Source organism: Aquarana catesbeiana, linkage group LG04 (assembly GCF_042186555.1).
Source record: "Aquarana catesbeiana isolate 2022-GZ linkage group LG04, ASM4218655v1, whole genome shotgun sequence".
In the NCBI taxonomy this organism is placed as follows: Eukaryota; Metazoa; Chordata; class Amphibia; order Anura; family Ranidae; genus Aquarana; species Aquarana catesbeiana.
Window position 1 is genome coordinate 136,624,266 of NC_133327.1, and position 20,094 is coordinate 136,644,359.

The following is a 20,094-nucleotide window of genomic DNA, read 5'->3' on the forward strand; positions in this document are numbered from 1 at the left end:
TATGTGAAGTGTTGTCTCATCAGCATCTCTAGCCCAGTAGATGATTCATTCTGCAATACAGCATACGTGTATGGAAACATACAGAATGTTGATTCTTGGCCCTATGTTTAAATAGAGGAACATTTTTTTAATTTAATTCGTCTCTGTCCAGTTTCAATTAAAAAATGAACAGTATTTTACCAATCGATTGCATCTGAAATGCCTAATAATACCTGGTCAAAAATGTATTAAATGAGGTGAAAACAAGATAAAACAATTATGCTGCATTTAGGAAACCCCTATAGATGTTCCTCATTAAAAATGACAGATTGTGCCAGGTTTCATCTGCAATGGAAAAATAATGGCTTTGATCTTTTATAGACAGGCCCAAAGTATTGTCATCATTTGCTGTTTAAAACATGACAGTTGAGGTATAAAAGAAAAAAAAATGTTACCCAGGTTCTCTCTTAAAAGCCAGGTGAGTACGGAGTCTCTGTATGGAACAAAATCATTCTTCTTCTTTTTCTTATTCTGAGTAGATCATAAAAAAAAAAAAAAAAATATTCAACACTCACTAGACATATAGTGCAAACAAATAAATGAATAGTGCAGCGCTCTGTACAATGTGAGAATATAAAGTGAATAGATAAATGAACTGTCAGTAAGACTGATGTAGTGATACAACAAAATCACATAATAATGTCCATTGGTAATAATAAGTAAAAAAATGAAAAAACATGCAGTGATCAAAAAATTAAAGGATTCTAAATATTCATATAAAAAATAATCCACTGTGAATATGAAATCACAGAAGTAGAAGAAAAGACACCCATGTGAGGGCACAAAAGGGTTTTGACTTTGATTGTGAGATCCACCACCATATGATAAGATTGGCATGCTTACCAGAGAGTGTGGACTCATATACTGATAAGTATTGAGTCAAACGAGCGTTTGTGAGGTATAAACGGCAACACATAATGTAAAACTGCATACATGATTTAATATAAAAAGCAGGAGTACACTTACAAACATCCACTTGATTTGTCTTGTCACCCCAGATGATGTCCAATAGGACAAAACACGTCAGTTGACGCTCGTGGAATCATTGCAATCCTTTCTGATCTCAACTTGGATTTTATTGCTTGAATCAAGTGGATGCTTGTAAGGTTTTCTCCTGCTTTTTATATTAAATATTTCATGCAGATTACACTATGTGTGGCTGTTTATTCTCTATATATATGTTTGGGAGCGGCCTTCCCCATTAATGTCTGCCAGTTTTGGCAGTCTGTTTGGCTCAAGTGAAACTCCTCCATCCATCGTTTGACTCAATACTTATCGGTATATGAGTCCACACTCTGTGGTAAGTGTGCTAATCTTATCATATGGTGGTGGATCTTACAATCAACGGCTAAGTCAAAACCCTTTTGTGCTCTCACATGGGTGTCTTTTCTTCTACTTCAGTGACTTCATTTTCACAGTGGACTATGATTATTTAGAATCCTTAAATTTTTTTATCATTGCTTGTTTTTTTATTCATTACTTATTATTGTTGATGGACATTATTATGTGATTTTGTTGTATCATTACATCAGTCTTATTGAGAGTTCATTTATCTATTCACTTTATATTCTCACATTATACTGAGCGCTGCACTGTTTATTTATTTGTTATTCTCATAGACACACTCCTAAACCTTGTGTACAGCCTTCCCAGAAGAATGGTACCTGTCATAGCTACAAAGGGTGGGCAGACGCAATATTGAACCCTACAGACTAAGGCTGGGATGCCATTAAAGTTCATGTGCATGTAAAGACAGGCGTTCCAATACTCTTGGATATATATATATATATATATATATATATATATATATATATACAATATCTCACAAAAGTGAGTACACCCCTCACATTTTTGTAAATATTTTATTATATCTTTTCATGTGACAACACTGAAAAAATGACACTTTACTACAATGTAAATTAGTGAGTGTACAGCTTGTATAACAGTGTCAATTTGCTGTCCCCTCAAAATAACTCAACACACAGCCATTAATGGCTAAACTGCTGGCAACAAAAGTGAGTACACCCCATAGTGAAAATGTTTAAATTGGGCCTAAAGTGTCAATATTTTGTGTGGCCACCATTATTTTCCAGCACTGCCTTAACCCTCTTGGGCATGGAGTTCACCAGAGCTTCACAGGTTGCCACTGGAGTCCTCTTCCAATCCTCCATGACGACATCACGGAGCTGGTGGATGTTAGAGACCTTGCACTCCTCCACCTTCCATTTGAGGATGCCCCACAGATGCTCAATAGGGTTTAGGTCTGGAAACATGCTTGGCCAGTCCATCACCTTTACCCTCAGCTTCTTTAGCAAGGCAGTGGTTGTCTTGGAGGTGTGTTTGGGGTGGTTATCATGTTGGAATACTGCCCTGCGGCCAGTCTCCGAAGGGAGGGGGTCATGCTCTGCTTCAGTATGTCACAGTACATGTTGGCATTTATGGTTCCGTCAATGAACTGTAGCACCCCAGTGCCGGCAGCACTTATGCAGCCCCAGACCATGACACTCCCAACACCATGCTTGACTGTAGACAAGACACATTTGTCTTTGTACTCCTCATCTGGTTGCCGCCACACATGCTTGACACCATCTGAACCAAATAAGTTTATCTGGGTCTCATCAGACCACAGGACATGGTTCCAGTAATCCATGTACCTAGTCTGCTTGTCTTCAGCAAACTGTTTGCGGGCTTTCTTGTGCATTATCTTTAGAAGAGGCTTCCTTCTGGGACAAGAGCCATGCAGACCAATTTGATGCAGTGTGCGGCGTATGGTCTGAGCACTGACAGGCTGACCCCCCACCCCTTCAACCTCTGCAGCAATGCTGGCAGCACTCATACGTCTATTTCCCAAAGACAACCTCTGAATATGACGCTGAGCACGTGAATTCAACTTCTTTGGTCGACCATGGCGAGGCCTGTTCTGAGTGGAGTCTGTCCTGATAAACCGCTGTATGGCAATACAGCTATTTCAGTTTCAGGGTCTTGGCAATCTTCTTATAGCCTAGGCCATCTTTATGTAGCGCAACAATTCTTTTTTTCTGATCCTCAGAGATTTCTTTCCCATGAGGTGCCATGTTGAACTTTCAGTGACCAGTATGAGAGAGTAAGAGTGATAATACCAAATTTAACACACCTGCGAGCTTGTAACACTAATTCCCCATACACACGATCGGACTTTCCGACAACAAAACCGTGGATTTTTGTTCGAAGGATGTTGGCTCCAACTTGTCTTGCATACACACAGTCACACAAATGTTGGCCAACAATTACACACGTAGTAATTACGAACGCTAGTTTTACAAGCACTTCCGGCTCGTACTCGATTCCGAGCATGCGTGGACTTTTGTCCGACGGACTTGTGTACACACGATCGGAAAGTTCGACAACAAATGTTTGATGGAGCATACACACGGTCAGACTTTCCGCCAACAAGCTCACATCCAACATTTGTTGTCGGAAAATCCGATCGTGTGTATGTGGCATAAGGAGTCACATGACAATGGGGAGGGAAAATGGCTAATTTGGCCCAATTTGGACATTTTCACTTAGTGGTGTACTCAGTTTTGTTGCCAGCGGTTTAGACATTAATGGCTGTGTGCTGAGTTATTTCGGGGGGACAGCAAATTTACACTGTTATACAAGCTGCACACTCACTACTTTACATTGTAGCAAAGTGTCATTTCTTCAGTGTTGTCACATGAAAAGATATAATAAAATATTTACAAAATTGTGAGGGGTGTACTTACTTTTGTGATATAAAGTGTATATATATATATATATATCACATACATACACATACATACGTATACATATACGAAATGTAAAGCCACAATACAGAAAATGTTACCTAAGCAGTTCAATGAGCCAAACAGAGTTTCTGCTACAGTGAAATGTGACTGGTGGCAAAATTGGTAATTTCACAGCAAAATTAGATCAGTCTTAATCACATACATGCTCATAGTTATTCCAAATATACTGTGCATATATATATATATATATATATATATATATATATATATATATATATATATATATATATATATATATATATATATATATATATTTAATTCATTTGTGCAAGTGTCTTGAACGTTTACATAAAGTAATGAATGAGTAAACCCACCTTATTGGTTCCAGAATCCTGGAAAAAAAAAACAGAAAAAAAGACAAATCAGCTGATACATTAGACACATGTATATATTAAAGTGATCCTAAAGGCTCCCGTTTAAAAAAAAAAAAAAAAAAAGAAAATATGTTATACTTACCTGATATTGCACAGAGCGGCCCCCGAATCTCTCCTGCTGTCCCACACCGATACCCCCGGCTCCTCCTATTCTCCCAGTGCCCCCACAGCAAGCCACTTTATATGGGGGCACTTGTGTGGGCTTGCTCCCGAGCTGCACTGTGTGCGTCCATAGACTGAATTTGACTGACTGCAGCAGGAGCTAATGGCTCCTGTTGCTGCTTGTCAGTCCCCGTGTGATGAGGGAGAGAGGAGAGAAAACTGTAGCTGAACAGGCATCACATATATTTTGCCTGCCATAGACGGTGGAAAGAGAAAGCATTTTTGTTGAGAGTCATAAACACTGTCATGTTGCATTAAAAGGCAGTGTTTATTCCTGCCTCCTTTTAGCCACCACCTGTCCTGGATTCACCCGGACAGTACGGGGTTTGAGTCATTTTGAATGTGTCCGGGTCTCAGTCCGCCTGGAACCCGGACACATGATCCAGACCGCACTGTGGCTCTGGGCTCCATCTACTGAGCTGGTGACCTAGGAAGGAACATGACTAGTGAATGTTTGTCAGGCACAGGTTCTTATCCTAATACAGCAGTTCCGACAATTTAATCAGATTCCTGACACCCGCTTCTATAGTATCCACCGGGGAATGTAATTGCTGGGAACCACAGCCAAAGATTACTACGGCCGGACTAGTTGATGATTTTTGCCCCGTGCTCCCATGGTTTTTTCTGGCAGAACTGCCCAAATTCTCAGACAATAGACAAGATCCTACAGGAGGAGAAGAGGTGCCTGGCAGACACTGAGGGCATTCCAACCCTGAACAACTTTACAGAGAGGAAAAGACCACTAAAGAAAAAAGAGTTTGGCTGGCAATCTGCTTTTGCCAGCACCCTGTCAGTGTTAAGGTGTCAGTGGAGAATTGGAAGACCGCGGCACTGGATCAGGAATGGGAGCTCCATGATCGGCCGATCAACATGTAGTTTATCACACAGACAGCTGACTGGGAGCAGATCCTGCAGGAGACCAGCCACAGAGTCATCTACATCCACAGTATTTGGCTGGGTAATAAAAACATTGGCCTGAGGGGGGGAATTCTTAGGATTATTTGCTATCACCTCTGTGTTGTATGTGATGATCAGGGCTGGTGCCAGCATAACACACAGTGCCCTGCATATGAGCGAGAATAGTGTGTCCACTCCACATGTCCTCCTGTCACTCTGTCTGCTCCCCGTCACTCTGTACCCCTCCCTGTCACGTTGCCTGCCCCCTCCTGTCACTCTGCCCCCTCCTGTCACTCTGCCCCCTCCTGTCACTCTGCCCCCTCCTGTTACTCTGCCTGCCCCCTCCCTGTCACTCTGCCTGCCCCCTCCCTGTCACTCTGCCTGCCCCCTCCCTGTCACTCTGCCTGCCCCTCCTGTCATTCTGTCCCCTCCCTGTCACTCTGCCTGCCCCCTCCTGTGACTCTGCCTGCCCCCTCCTGTGACTCTGCCTGCCCCTCCTGTCATTCTGTCCCCTCCTGTCATTCTATCCCCTCCCTGTCACTCTGCCTGCCCCTCCTGTCATTCTGTCCCCTCCCTGTCACTTTGCCTGGCCCTCCTGTCACTCTGCCCCCTCCTGTCACTCTGCCTGGCCCCTCCCTGTTACTCTGCCTGCCCCTCCTGTCATTCTGTCCTCTATTGTCATTCTGTCCCCTCCCTGTCACTTTGCCTGGCCCTCCTGTCACTCTGCCCCCTCCTGTCACTCTGCCTGCCCCCTCCCTGACAGTCTGCCTGCCCCCTCCCTGACACTCTGCTTGTCCCCTCCCTGTCACTCTACCTGCCCCCTCCTGTCACTCTGCCCGTCCCCTCCCTGTCACTGTGCTCCCTCCTGTCACTCTGCCCCCTCCTGTCATGCTGCCTGCCCCCTCCAGTCACTCTGCCTGCCCCCTCCTGTCACTCTGCCCCCTTCTGTCACTCTGCCTGCCCCCTCCTGTCACTCTGCCTGCCCCTTCCCTGACACTCTGCCTGCCCCCTCCTGTCCCTCTGTCCCCTCCCTGTCTTTTAGCCTTTCCCCTCCTGTTCCTCTGCCCCCCGTCACTCTGCCCCTCCTGTCACTTTGCCTGCCCCCTCCTGTCACGCTGCCTGCCCCTCCTGTCATTCTGTCCCCTCCCTGTCATTTTGCCTGCCCCCCTCCTGTCACTCTGCCCCCTCCTGTCACTCTGCCTGGCCCCTCCCTGTTACTCTGCCTGCCCCTCCTGTCATTCTGTCCCCTCCTGTCATTCTGTCCCCTCCCTGTCACTCTGCCTGCCCCTCCTGTCATTCTGTCCCCTCCCTGTCACTTTGCCTGGCCCTCCTGTCACTCTGCCCCCTCCTGTCACTCTGCCTGGCCCCTCCCTGTTACTCTGCCTGCCCCTCCTGTCATTCTGTCCCCTCCTGTCATTCTGTCCCCTCCCTGTCACTCTGCCTGCCCCTCCTGTCATTCTGTCCCCTCCCTGTCACTTTGCCTGGCCCTCCTGTCACTCTGCCCCCTCCTGTCACTCTGCCTGGCCCCTCCCTGTTACTCTGCCTGCCCCTCCTGTCATTCTGTCCCCTATTGTCATTCTGTCCCCTCCCTGTCACTTTGCCTGGCCCTCCTGTCACTCTGCCCCCTCCTGTCACTCTGCCTGCCCCCTCCCTGACAGCAGGCCTGCCCCCTCCCTGACACTCTGCTTGTCCCCTCCCTGTCACTCTGCCTGCCCCCTCCTGTCACTCTGCCTGCCCCCTCCTGTCACTCTGCCCGTCCCCTCCCTGTCGCTGTGCTCCCTCCTGTCACTCTGCCCCCTTCTGTCATGCTGCCTGCCCCCTCCAGTCACTCTGCCTGCGCCCTCCTGTCACTCTGCCCCCTTCTGTCACTCTGCCTGCCCCCTCCTGTCACTCTGCCTGCCCCTTCCCTGACACTCTGCCTGCCCCCTCCTGTCCCTCTGTCCCCTCCCTGTCTTTTTGCCTTCCCCCTCCTGTTCCTCTGCCCCCCGTCACTCTGCCCCTCCTGTCACTTTGCCTGCCCCCTCCTGTCACTCTGCCTGCCCCCTCCCTGTCACTCTGCCTGCCCCCTCCTGCCACTCTGCCCCATCCTGTCACTTTGCCCCCTCCCTGTCACTCTGCCTGCCCCCTCCCTGTCACTCTGCCCCCTCCTGTCACTCTGCCCGTCCCCTCCCTGTCACTGTGCTCCCTCCTGTCACTCTGCCCCCTCCTGTTATGCTGCCTGCCCCCTCCCTGTCACTCTGCCTGCCCCCTCCTGTCCCTCTGTCTCCTCCCTGTCACTTTGCCTGCCCCTCCTGTCATTCTGCCCCTCCTGTCACTTTGCCTGCCCCCTCCCTGTCACTCTGCTTGCCCCCTCCTGTCACTCTGCCCCCTCCTTGTCACTCTGTCTGCCCCCTCCCTGTCACTCTGCCTGCCCCCGCCTGTCCCTCTGTCTCCTCTCTGTCACTTTGCCTGCCCCTCCTGTCATTCTGCCCCTCCTGTCACTTTGCCTGCCCCCTCCCTGTCACTCTGCTTGCCCCCTCTTGTCACTCTGCCCCCTCCTTGTCACTCTGTCTGCCCCCTCCCTGTCACTCTGTCTGCCCCCTCCCTGTCACTCTGCCTGCCCCCTCCTGTCATTCTGCCCTCCCTGCCTGTCACTTTTCCCACCCTCCCTGTCACTCTGCCTGCCCCCTCCTGTCATTCTGCCCTCCCTGCCTGTCACTTTGCCCACCCTCCCTGTCACTCTGCCTGCCCCCTCCCGTCACTCTTCCCCCCCAGTCACTCTGTTCCATATATATATAAATACAGTAAATTTACACCCATGTGGGTTTGAGCTTTGATTTGGGGTGCACAGCCTAATGCAATGGGCTGCGCACACCTATGAGGTGGACATTGGATCTCTGATTAAAGTGTCTGAACCGCTTCACAAGCATTAGACCACTGGTGCCTGATAAACATGGAACAGTACAGAGAAACACAGAAGGTAACTGCTTGAGCCCAAGGGTTAAATAGTCCTGTTCATTCCCCTGGCCACCAATTGATTCCACAAAGCTTTAGGGTCCATTTACACATGTGGTGCCCTCTGAAGAGCAATCCACGATTGGATCACTCTTCAGATTTGACAGGCATTTGACAGGCAGTGAGGAGGTGTTATATCACCTCCTCACCACCTGTTTAAACCCCACAGCAGTGCCCCGCAATTTAATGCATTGCACACGGATGCGAGAAGCCCCCATTCACTTGGATGGGCCACATACAGCAAGCATTATTGCTCACTGAACCCAACAGTGCAGACAAGTTTTGCCGTACTGTGATGCAAAGCATGTTGGCTGTGGCAAGTGTACATCCCCCTTTGCTACCTTTGCAGCTTAAGAGGAAATGGTTGGGTAGCAGTTAAAACACAGCACAACCTCTAATTCTACTGTCCCCAACCACAAGTGTAAACGGAATTGCAGAGCACTCTGAAGAGTGATCCATAGTTTATCATGTTTTAGAGGTATTTGATAGGTGGTAAAAAGCATTATGTTGCCTCCTCGCCACCTGTTTTTAACCCCTAAAAAGCCACGCCACTATGCTGTAGCCATGTGCATTGCACAGGGTTGCAGCGCAGCCCCATTCAGGGGAATGGGTTGAGGTAGGCAATCGCTGTGCCTTGCGCCACTAAAATGTTTGGGTTTGGGTTGCAGAAAAGGTAGCAACCTGGCAACTTGACAACAATTCACATATTGAGCCATGTAACTCAGACAATTACAATGTGCTCAGACTTTATTGCTTGTGAGATGGGGTTATGTAATTAGAATATGGTTGCTTTGTTTAATCCTACTCTTGAGCTGTATTCTTTGCCTGGCCACCAAAGGTGGTCTTCCCAAGGAGTTAAATATCTATGCCATCTTTTTACTGTACAAGGCTTTAAGTGCTTCCAACAGTTACGGGTGGATTTTAATCTACCCTCCAACTATGTATTCTACTATTATCAACTCCACCATGCAATACATGCACAATTTGGGTCCCTAGATTATCCCAACCAGGTGCCACTCTAGGAAAAGATGTTAAGACGGCCGGACCCTTCTAAAGTCATCTCTGTTTATTACTCTGCCCTTGAAACAGACTCCAATCCTGTTACCTCTTCCAAAGATAGCATTATACAGCTAAACATTTCCCATCATTCCAACCGTACCCATGTTCGATTATAGAAAATGTGTCTGAGCCACTCAGCTGAATGCTTCAGAGGTTGAAGCTGACTTCCTTCACTGCTTTTGGTCCTGCCCAATAGTTCGAGGATTTTGGGAAGAAATAGGCCCCTTTATCTTCTCCACACTGGGCTTGCCAACTATTTTACATCCCAAAGACCGCCTCTTTGGAATTTTTGGGGACCTGACACTTTCATCATATGCTAATGGATTGCTAGGTATATTGTACTTTTTAAGAAAATACTTCAATTGTCCTGGAAAGGGTCGGGCCTACTGGCTAAAATTTGGTAATGATTTCCTCCCCTGTACAAACTTAATTTTGAACTTCGGGAAAAAAAACATAAAATATGGAGTAGATGGATTTCTAATCCGCTTAATTTAACCTCTCTAGATCACAGCATTAGTGTTGACTTTACATGGTTATGGTTACTGTAATCCTTGTCATGGAGTATGTAACATTCACTTATTATATGTCCTCTTTTTATCTGTTGGCAATAACATGAGACATGTGAGACCATGTGGGTTATTTACGAAAGGCAAATCCACTTTGCACTGCAATTGCACTTGAAAGTGCAGTCGCTCTAAATCTGAGGGGTAGATCTGAAATGAGGGGAAGCTCTGCTGATTTTATCATCCAATCATGTGCAAGCTAAAATGCAGTTTTTTTATTTTCCTTGCATGTCCCCCTCGGATCTACAGCGACTTTACTTTCAAGTGCACTTGGAGTGCAAAGTGGATTTTCCTTTAGTAAATAACCCCCATTGTGTTTAAAGTGTTTGTAAACGTTTCTTTAAAAAAAAAAAAAAAATAACAAACATGTTATGCTTACCTGATTTGTGCAATGGTTTTACACAGAGTAGTCCCTCGCCTTCTGGGATGCCCCGGCGGCGCTCCTGGCTCCTCCCCTTCATCGGGTGCCTCCACGGAAAGCCATTTTCCATGGGGGCACCCGTGCGGGCTAGCTCCCGAGTCCTGCTGCTGCATCCATTGACACACACAGTGGGACTCAGCCCCACCCCCTGCTCCTGTGACACAGGATTTAATTGACAGCAGCAGGTGCCAATGGCTCCTGCTGCTATCAATTTGTCCAATAAGGAGAAAGACAGTGGCTGGAGCCACTGGGCTTATGCACGTCGCTGGATTGGATCGGGCTCAGGTAAGAAAAAGGAGGGTTTGGGGGGCAGCTGCAGCACAGAAGGTGTTTCACCTGAATGCATACAATGCATTCAGGTGAAAAACCTAGAGACTTTACAACCACTTTAATTGTTTATTGTGTTTTTTTTGGGGGTGTTTTGTACATTGGGTTTCTTTTGTACAAGTGTTTTTTTTTTGCTTGGAAAACTCAATAAATATATCTTAAAAAAAAAAAAAAAGAAAGAAAAATAATTTGGTTGCTTTCAAAAACTGGAAAGCGAGTACGCATTGACCTACTTCAGCATCAGGACACTGAAAGCATACATATAGAAGAAGTACTCACCATTTCAGCAAGAGCTGAAATAACCTTTCCCAGAGTTGTTAGAGATTTATTGATATTTGCTCCTTCCTATATGTGTAAAAGATAAATAGCTGACGTTAAAAGGGAATCTATAATGAATTTGAGTCATTATTTTTTTATTAGGTTTATACATTTTAAACTTTCTGTTACAAATACATATACATTTACAGTTACATTTATTAGATGACAAAGGAGTTTCAGAACACTATGGAAAATCTAAAGAAAGAGCAAAGCAAAAGCTGTCTGCCTTCAAGCTCACTCTGTATGATTGAAACCTCAGGCTGAGCTGTTCTAAGAAAACAGGGAAGTGAGGGAAGGATTACAGTCCTGACACATCTGCTTACTTCAGCTCTGAGCCTCGTTTTGAGATTTGGTGTTTACAAGTTAAAAACTGATTTTTTTTTTTGCTAGAAATTTACTTGGGTGTTTTTCTAACACCCTAGAGAATAAAATTGCGGTCGTTGCGATACTTTCTATCACATCGTATTTGTGCAGTCTTACAAGCGCACTTTTTTTGGAAAAAAATAAAATTTTTGGAATTAACAAATAAGACAACAGTAAAGTTAGCCCGAATTTTTCTTTATATTGTGAAAGAGGATGTTACACCGAGTAAATTCATACCCAACATGTCATGCTTCAAAATTGCGCCCGCTCATGGAATGGCGACAAACTTTTACCCTTAAAAATCTCCATAGGTGATGTTTAAAAAATTGTACAGGTTGCATGTTTTGAGTTACAGAGGAGGTCTAGGGCTAGAATTATTGCTCTCATGCTAACAATTGTGGCGATACCTCACATGTGTGGTTTGAACACCGTTTTCATATGCGGGCGCTACTCATGTATGCGTTCGCTTATGCACGTGAGTTCGGCAGGACTGGGTGCGTTTAAAAAAAATTTTTTCTTATTTATTTTATCTTTTGTTTTTTATTTTTACACTGTTCTTTAAATGTAATGTAAACATCCCTTGTAATAGAAAAAAAGCATGACAAGCAGGAATGTAAACATTCCTTGTAATAGAAAAAAAGCATGACATGACCTCTTAAATATGAGATCTGGGGTCAAAAATACCTCAGATCTCATATTTACACTAAAATGCAATAAAAAAAAAATGTTGTTTGAAAAGAAAAAAAAAAATGTTAAAAAAAATGTCTCTTTAAGAAGTTTTGACGTCACTTCCACCCTGCAGTGGTATGGAGACGGGTGGGGACCATCTTCCCCTCACTCATCTCCATACCTAACAGGGAGAAGGACGCGACCGCATCCGCCGATGCCGGCGGCTCCGCTAAGTGGTGGAGGGCGCCTGAGCGCGGCGGGAGGGGGGCCCCCTCTCCTGTTGCCAATTAACAGTAATCTTGCGGCAAATCTGCCGCAGAGACCACTTTTATCTGAAAGCGGACTGACCGCTAAAGAAGAGGATATTGGGGTTATGGTAGCTAGCTGCTGACATAACAACAATATCCCTCTTCAAATTACCAACCTAGAAAGGCGGTAGGCAGTCTGTTAGTGGTTAATGTAGTTTTTACCACACAATAAAGAAATACATTGAGTATCTCACAAAAGTGAGTACACCCCACACATTTTTGTAAATATTTTATTATATCTTTTCATGTTACTACACAGAAGATTTAACACTTTGCTATTAGTGAGTGTACAGTGTACAGCTTGTATACAGCTTGTATAACAGTGTATAACAGTGTAAATTTGCTGTTCCCTCAAATAAACTCAACACACAGCCATTATTGAATAAATCGCTGGCAACAAAAGTGAGAACAACCCTAAGTGAAAATGTCCAAATTGGGCCCAAAGTGTCAATATTTTGTGTGGCCACCATTATTTTCCAGCACTGCCCAACCCACTTGGGCATGGAGTTCACCAGAGATTCACAGGTTGCCACTGGAGTCCTCTTCCACTCCTCCATGACGACATCACGGCGTTGGTGGATGTTAGAGACCTTGCGCTCCTCCACCTTCCATTTGTGGATGCCCCACAGATGCTCAATAGGGTTTAGGTCTGGAGACATGCTTGGCCAGTCCATCACCTTTACCCTCAGCTTCTTTAGCAAGGTAGTGATCGTCTTGGAGGTGTGTTTGGGGTCGTTGTCATGCTGGAATACTGCCCTGTGGCCCAGTCTCTGAAGGGAGGGAATCATGCTCTGCTTCAGTATGTCACAGTTCTTGTTGGCATTCATGGTTCCCTCAATGAACTGTAGCTCCCCAGTGCCGGCAGCACTCATGCAGCCCCCAGACCATGACACTCCCACCACCATGCTTGACTGTAGGCAAGACACACTTGTCTCTGTACTCCTCATCCGGTTGCCTCCACACACGCTTGTCACCATCTGAACCAAATAAGTTTATCTTGGTCTCATCAGACCACAGGACATGGTTCCAGTAATCCATGTCCTTAGTTTGCTTGTCTTCAGCAAACTGTTTGTGGGCTTTTTTGTGCATCATCTTTAGAAGAGGCTTCCTTCTGGGACGACAGCCATGCAAACCAACTTGATGCAGTGTGCGGTGTATGGTCTGAGCACTGACAGGCTGTCCCCCCACCCCTTCAACCTCTGCAGCAATGCTGGCAGCACTCATACGTCTATTTCCCAAAGACAACCTCTGGATATGACGCTGAGCATGTGAACTCAACTTCTTTGGTCGACCATGGCGAGGCCTGTTCTGAGTGGAGTCTGTCCTGTTAAACCGCTGTATGGTCTTGGCCACCATGCTGCAGCTCAGTTTCAGGGTCTTGGCAATCTTCTTATAGCCTAGGCCAGCTTTATGTAGAGCAACAATTCTTTTTTTTAGATCCTTAGAGAGTTCTTTGCCATGAGGTGCCGTGTTTAACTTCCAGTGACCAGTATGAGAGAGTGAGAGCGATAACACCAAATTTACCACACCTTCTCCCCATTCACACCTGAGACCTTGTAACACTAATGAGTCACATGACACTGGAGATGGAAAATGGCTAATTGGGCTAATTTTGGAAATTTTTACTTAGGGGTGTACTCACTTTTGCTGCCAGCGGTTTAGAAATTAATAGCTATGTGTTGAGTTATTTTGAGGGGAGAGCAAATTTACACTGTTATACAAGCTCACTACTTTACATTGTAGCAAAGTGTCATTTCTTCAGTGTTGTCACATGAAAATATATAAGAAAATATTTACAAAAATGTGAGGGGTGTACTTACTTTTGTGAGATACTGTATATACAAATATAATCTTTAAGGAATGTTCAAAGTTCTCGTTATTATCGAACATTATATGTAAGTTTTAGCAAGTAGCCTGCAGTGGGTGAATTTCAAGCACAAGCAGCTCACTGGATTACAGACAAAAAGAAATAGCATGGTTCGGTGTACTATAGCAATGACTGTATCGCAAACTGGGTGCTGTCCTCCCCCTCTGCATCTAAAATTAAGCAGTAGCAGTCATATGCATTTTTAATTTTTAAAGTAGGCCTTCTTTTCATTTTTTTAACACAAGGCAAATTTTCCAAGCCTTGCTGAGTCTGCTAAACATTTAATTGTACATTCACACAGGATACAGGAATGGAATGTCACCTTTAGTCTTGTCCCTTTTGCACCAGTGGAATCCGCTCTTTCACTTCCTGCAAGGTCCACAAGACTGATTTTACTGACCTGCAAGAAAATAAAAATACAAAAATAAACGATTAACCAAGTCTTCCCAAAATTGCAATGCAAGCTGGCCTGATTTTCTGTAAGAAAAAAATATTATATAAAATAAACTGCCTGAATTTGTGGTTATAATTATGACTGATGATAGTTGATTTTTTTTGGTATAAATACCCTGGAATAGAAGCCTAAAATGTTTTTGATATGATATAACTAGTGAAAAAAAGTATTTGTTTGAAACTGGTTATTATTTTTATGAGGAATAATTTAAGGTACAACGTGAAAGCTTTGTCTATGATCTCCTGTACTTACAGTATTGGCACTGGTGGGTAACATAAAAAAAACACAAGGCCCAACCACTTACCTGAGCCTAACAGCCTGTTACATGGAAAAATGTGGGCTGGGATCCCCGTGACTGGAGGGTCGGAAAGTCTACTGACCCCTGTCTTGTGGGATTCCAAGCCACATGGTCCTCAGCTTGTTAGGGTTCTTTGATGGACACCGGAGTCTCAGCCAACACCCTAGTGCTTGGGTGAATGTGAGAGAGTGTATTAGCAATGAGGTGGCAGGTAGGTGGAAATTCTACATCTGAACTGAATCCTACTTCTGTATTATGGATTCTCATAAAGAATGAACAAACAGACCAGGAAAGGTCTTGTGGTCAATTTACTGCTTTCTAATTGCTTGTGAAGTCATTCAATGGTAAGTTTATGGTTTACACTGAATTACATACTAATACACTGTGCAATTATTACTTGATATGCTCTCTCAGCTTGCAGAATAATAATTTCCATAACTCTGGATGAGTCACATACAGAATGTGTTATTATTATAAAGTATTCAATATTACTAATTTTATCATACAGGATATATAAAGTGTCAACCGTTTATGCAGTGCTTTACAATATAAGGGCAGCCAGTACAATTACAATACAATTTAATATAGTAGGAATAAATAAAAATGGGAGAGGCTCGGGAGAAGTGCTGGAGGCGAGCATGGGAGAAGGTGATCATATCAATAAATCATATCAAATCAATATATTATAAGTGGGCATTTATAAATGACCAGAAAGGTGAAAGATCATTCCCACATGAGGAGGTACACAGACACACCTTTACAATATGAATGTGCAGGTTTCTGCATATTGCAAAGACCCATGATGTCATTTTTATCTTAAAAACTTAATAGGCTAGTAAAAGTGTATAGCCCATATTTTTTTTAGACTAAATATTTTGTTTAGACTGAGTAGGAAAGGATTAACCCCCCCTTTTAGGTTATAGTTTCTTATCTGTGTCCCACTGGGGAGATTTTTCTTCACTTTCTACCTTAAAGATGGAGTAAATTTTTCCCAAATTTTCCCTGACCTCTCGCTCTGATGACAACTCAACATTTTTGGATTTCCTTTAACTTTCTGTCTCAGAGACCATGGGCACCTGGCACCAGGAACAAAGACAGCAATAAAAAACTTGACAAAGTTTCTAACCCAGGTATCTTCACGTCTTCATGAAACTACATGTCCCACGAGGCATTGTAAAACACTGACATTCACAGAAATGACTAGGCATGATGAGAATTGTAGTTCCTGAACAACTGGAGGGCCATAGTTTGAAGACCCCTAGTCTAACCTTTTACCACTAAAAAAAGCAACTTAACACACAACCCTGACCTGCCCAAACTGCAATCATCGTTTATTAACCACTTCCCTACCCGCGTATGTACATATGACGTCCACAGATGGGATCTCCCACCCTGGGTGGACGTCATATGATGGCCTCGGGTTCCCGGCCGTCCAGGGGGCGCGCGCGCCCGCCGCATTGCTCGGGACCCAGTGCGTGTGCCCGGCGGCCACGATGTCCGCTGGGCACCCGCGATTGCCCATTAACCGGGCCGGACCGCAGATCTGTGTGTGTAAACACACAGATCCACGTCCTGTCAGGTGAGAGGAGAGCGATCTGTGTTCCCAGTACAGAGGAACACTGATCGGTCTCCTCCCCTTGTACGTCCCCGTCCCCTACAGTTAGAAGCATTCCCTAGGAAACACATTTAACCCCTTGTGTCCCCCTAGTGGTTAACCCCTTCACTGCCTGTCACATTTACACAGTAATCAATGCAATTTTATAGCATTGATCGCTGTATAAATGTGAATGGTCCCAAAAATGTGTCAAAAGTGTCCGATGTGTCCGCCATAATGTCGCAGTCACGAAAAAAAATCGCGATCGCCACTATTACTAGTAAAAAAAAAAAAAATAATAATTTTTTTAAAAAAATGCCATAAATCTATCCCGTATTTTGTAGACACTATAACTTTTGCGCAAACCAATCAATATACGCTTATTGCGATTTTTTTTACCAAAAATATGTAGAAGAATACGTATCAGCCGAAACTGAGGAAAAAATTTGTTTTTTAAGAAAAAAAATGGGATATTTATTATAGCAAAAATATTGTGTTTTTTTTTAAATTGTCGCTCTTCTTTTGTTTATAGCGCAAAAAATAAAAACCGCAGAGGTGATCAATTACCACCAAAAAAAAGCTCTATTTGTGGGGAAAAAAAGGACGTCAATTTTGTTTGGGTACAACGTCGCACGACCGCGCAATTGTCATTTAAAGTGCAACAGCGCTGAAAACTAAAAATTGGTCTGGGAAGTAAGGGGGTGAAAATGCCTTGTATTGAACCGGTTAAAGTGTTGCAAAGGCAATGAAAAGGCAGTAACTTACAGCAACCAGTCAGTATTTATCTCACTAAAGTCAAATCATCAAATCATCATTGCCTTATAAACAAGCTTGTATAGCCAGACACTGCCGATGCAATTTTGTGGGATTGTTTCATGAATTAGTATTAAGTCACTGCAGTTACATGCGTTCCAATGTTAAATGCAAATTAAATAGCAATGATAGCTATTTAAAGTGAAATGTTGTTTTGTTTTTTTAATTCTGAAAAAAAGAAAATATCAAAATCATTAAAACCTGTGCTTTGTAATATAGTCTTTTACGATAAAAACAAAAACAAAATGGTGTGTTTTTTTTTTACAGCATATATCTTTAATTTTTAGTGTGCATGTAAAGATTGATAGTGGTGTCTAATGCAAACAATCAGAATCCAGACATTATTTTTACACTGCTAACCCCTTACTATGGGTCACCTTGTACTATATGTAGACTAACAATACTGCCCTATAGCCTGCAGGTGTCACTGCTGGAACAAATGCTGATAACAGAACTGTAGTCTGTGCCTAGGAGATCTCCATAGAAACAACATAAAATGTGTAAATTAGGTGAATGGGAACATCATTATAGTCACCTTTACACATCGTATATAACTCTGTAACACCAGCTTTGTGAATCTGGGATCTGTTCATAGATCGATAAGGCTTACCTGTAGGTAAAATAATTTATCTCCAAAACGTGCACCATTTGGGAGATATTCACACTGCATGCAGCTAGTGACATCACTGGTGCATGCGCTTTAAAGGCCTGGCATACCTTGCCAGAACTTCAGAGCTTCGTGCCGGAACTGAGGGCTCCTTCTCGCATGTGCGGGAGTGACGTCATCGCGACTCCAGCCAATCACATAGCCAGAGCTTGGGAACTCAGAAGAAAGACATGGGGAACATGTCAGCCCTCTTAGTGGTCACTTTACAGGGCTGAAGGGCTTTGTTCTAAGGTGAGAATTTCAAAATGTGCTAGTATGCAATGCATAATTCCAAGGGGGAATGGCAGGGGTGCCTACATACTTTTGCTAATAGGTGTCCCTCGTCCCTATCTCAAAATGTTGGAAGGTATGTATTATAACTACATATATCTATCCAGACTTTAATGAGGCCATACCTAGAGCTTGTACACATGAGCACCAAAAGTATGCAAACCTTTGTGCTGGATGTAAAAACTGATATTTACACAAATGGCTTTCTTCGTACTACAAAATGGCAACAATAAAATTTCATGTTGCATTACTCAATGTTTACAAACGTGCTTCTACACACTTTAAAAGGGCCAGTTCACACCACAGAAGCGCAGTCCAGATGCGTCCTGGGAGCGTTTCTGCATGCATGTTTTTTATGTGTATTAGAATTTGGTAATTTGGTAATTTTTATCAAATTCTAATACACTCCACTTAGGTGGTATTGTATCTGTAGAGGCAGCAGCCCCATATCCTAACTACACTCAACGACTGCGCGGATTTACCCCATATATCTATGTTTTTTATGTGTTTTGATGCATTTTTAAAGTGTTCCACTTCATTTTTCCCCTTTTTTTGTTCTTTTCCAAAGTTTCCTGTTATTTTTTTTTTTTTTTGGTGTTGTTTTTTGTTTTTGTTTTTTGTATTCACTGTAATGTGTTACAATGCATTTCTGATGCATTTAGCTGCCTTTTGGTGTTCTTTTGATGCATTTTGATGCTTTCCAGTGCAGTTCCTTGCAGAAAAAATGCAGCATGCTCTAATTTTGTTGACTGTACTGCAACGCACTGGACTGCATGTGGTGTGAACCAGCCCTTAGGTTGTTACTGTAGCTGCAGCACAATCTGATTTTCAGTGTGACTGCAGTGCCACATAGCACATTTTTAACCTGTGTTTGATCAGTTTTTTATGTGATTTTCATACTGTTGGGATTTTTGTTTTGGCCAATGGTAGGCATATCTGCTGTGAATTCAATTATATGGGCAGCCAGACTCTCCCACTTGCAGTGGGTCACGGGTGTCATACAATAGTGGACATTCATGCAGCAGGCGTATCAGCTCCTCGTTATCAGTGTAGGCCTTCCTGTCTCTACCCTTTCCTCTTTTCAGCATGAGGAGGAGGAAACTAGTTGGGGGGAAAAAAAGCACTAGAATTACATAAAAAATCATGTGAAGCTGCAATATTGATTCATTTCCGTTAAAGTCTATGGGGCACAAAATCTCGCTGCGTCACATTAAAGTACCACCTGTACCTTCTCCAAAGTTGCATAGCAGTCACGTTGTATTGATATGAATGGGCACCATTAAAATCAATGTGATTTCCATTGTCATAAGATTCTGTGCAAACCAAGTCACATTTGAAATTGCAGTAGGGTGAAACAGGCCTTACGGAACACTGGGAGCCAACTCCCACCCTAACCAGTTGACGTCATTGATGTACACATGTACTAGCATGCAACATTTGGAAGTACATAATCTTGAGATCACGCTACTCAAATGTGAATGAAGATCCCTAATGTACAGGTGTAACAGTATGCCCATTTACTCACCATGCTCAGATGTAGGCACAGGCCCCTGTAAAGCAGAACTGAAGGCTAAACATTAAAAATGGTGAACAGGCAGGTTTTTTTTGCAGAAGAGACATGCAATGCGTTTGATTTACTAAAAGAAAATAGACTGTGCACCCAAGAGCTTAGTATATGTGGTAAAGCTCTGCTTATTTCTATCATCCAGTCATGTGCAAGCAAATTTTTGTTTTCCTTAAAGTGCTTAAAGTGATTATAAAGTATTGTTTTTTTTTTTTTAATAACAAACATGTCATACCTCCTCTGTGCATTTGGATTTGCACAGAG

General features: G+C 43.6%; 1 protein-coding gene across 11 annotated transcripts in view; it reads right to left on the reverse strand.

Annotated features, from left to right (window-relative positions):
- Window positions 1-20,094, reverse strand: part of KIF1A (kinesin family member 1A) — a 245,328-nt gene that overhangs the window by 112,923 nt on the left and 112,311 nt on the right. For all 11 annotated transcript variants that reach the window (XM_073625730.1, XM_073625729.1, XM_073625728.1 and 8 more), the window contains exons 8-11: window positions 14,493-14,570; window positions 10,925-10,990; window positions 4,163-4,180; window positions 435-510 (exon numbers count right to left, since the gene is read on the reverse strand). In XM_073625730.1, the coding sequence (XP_073481831.1) occupies window positions 435-510; window positions 4,163-4,180; window positions 10,925-10,990; window positions 14,493-14,570 (238 nt within the window). The remainder of the gene's footprint in view (window positions 1-434; window positions 511-4,162; window positions 4,181-10,924; window positions 10,991-14,492; window positions 14,571-20,094) is intronic.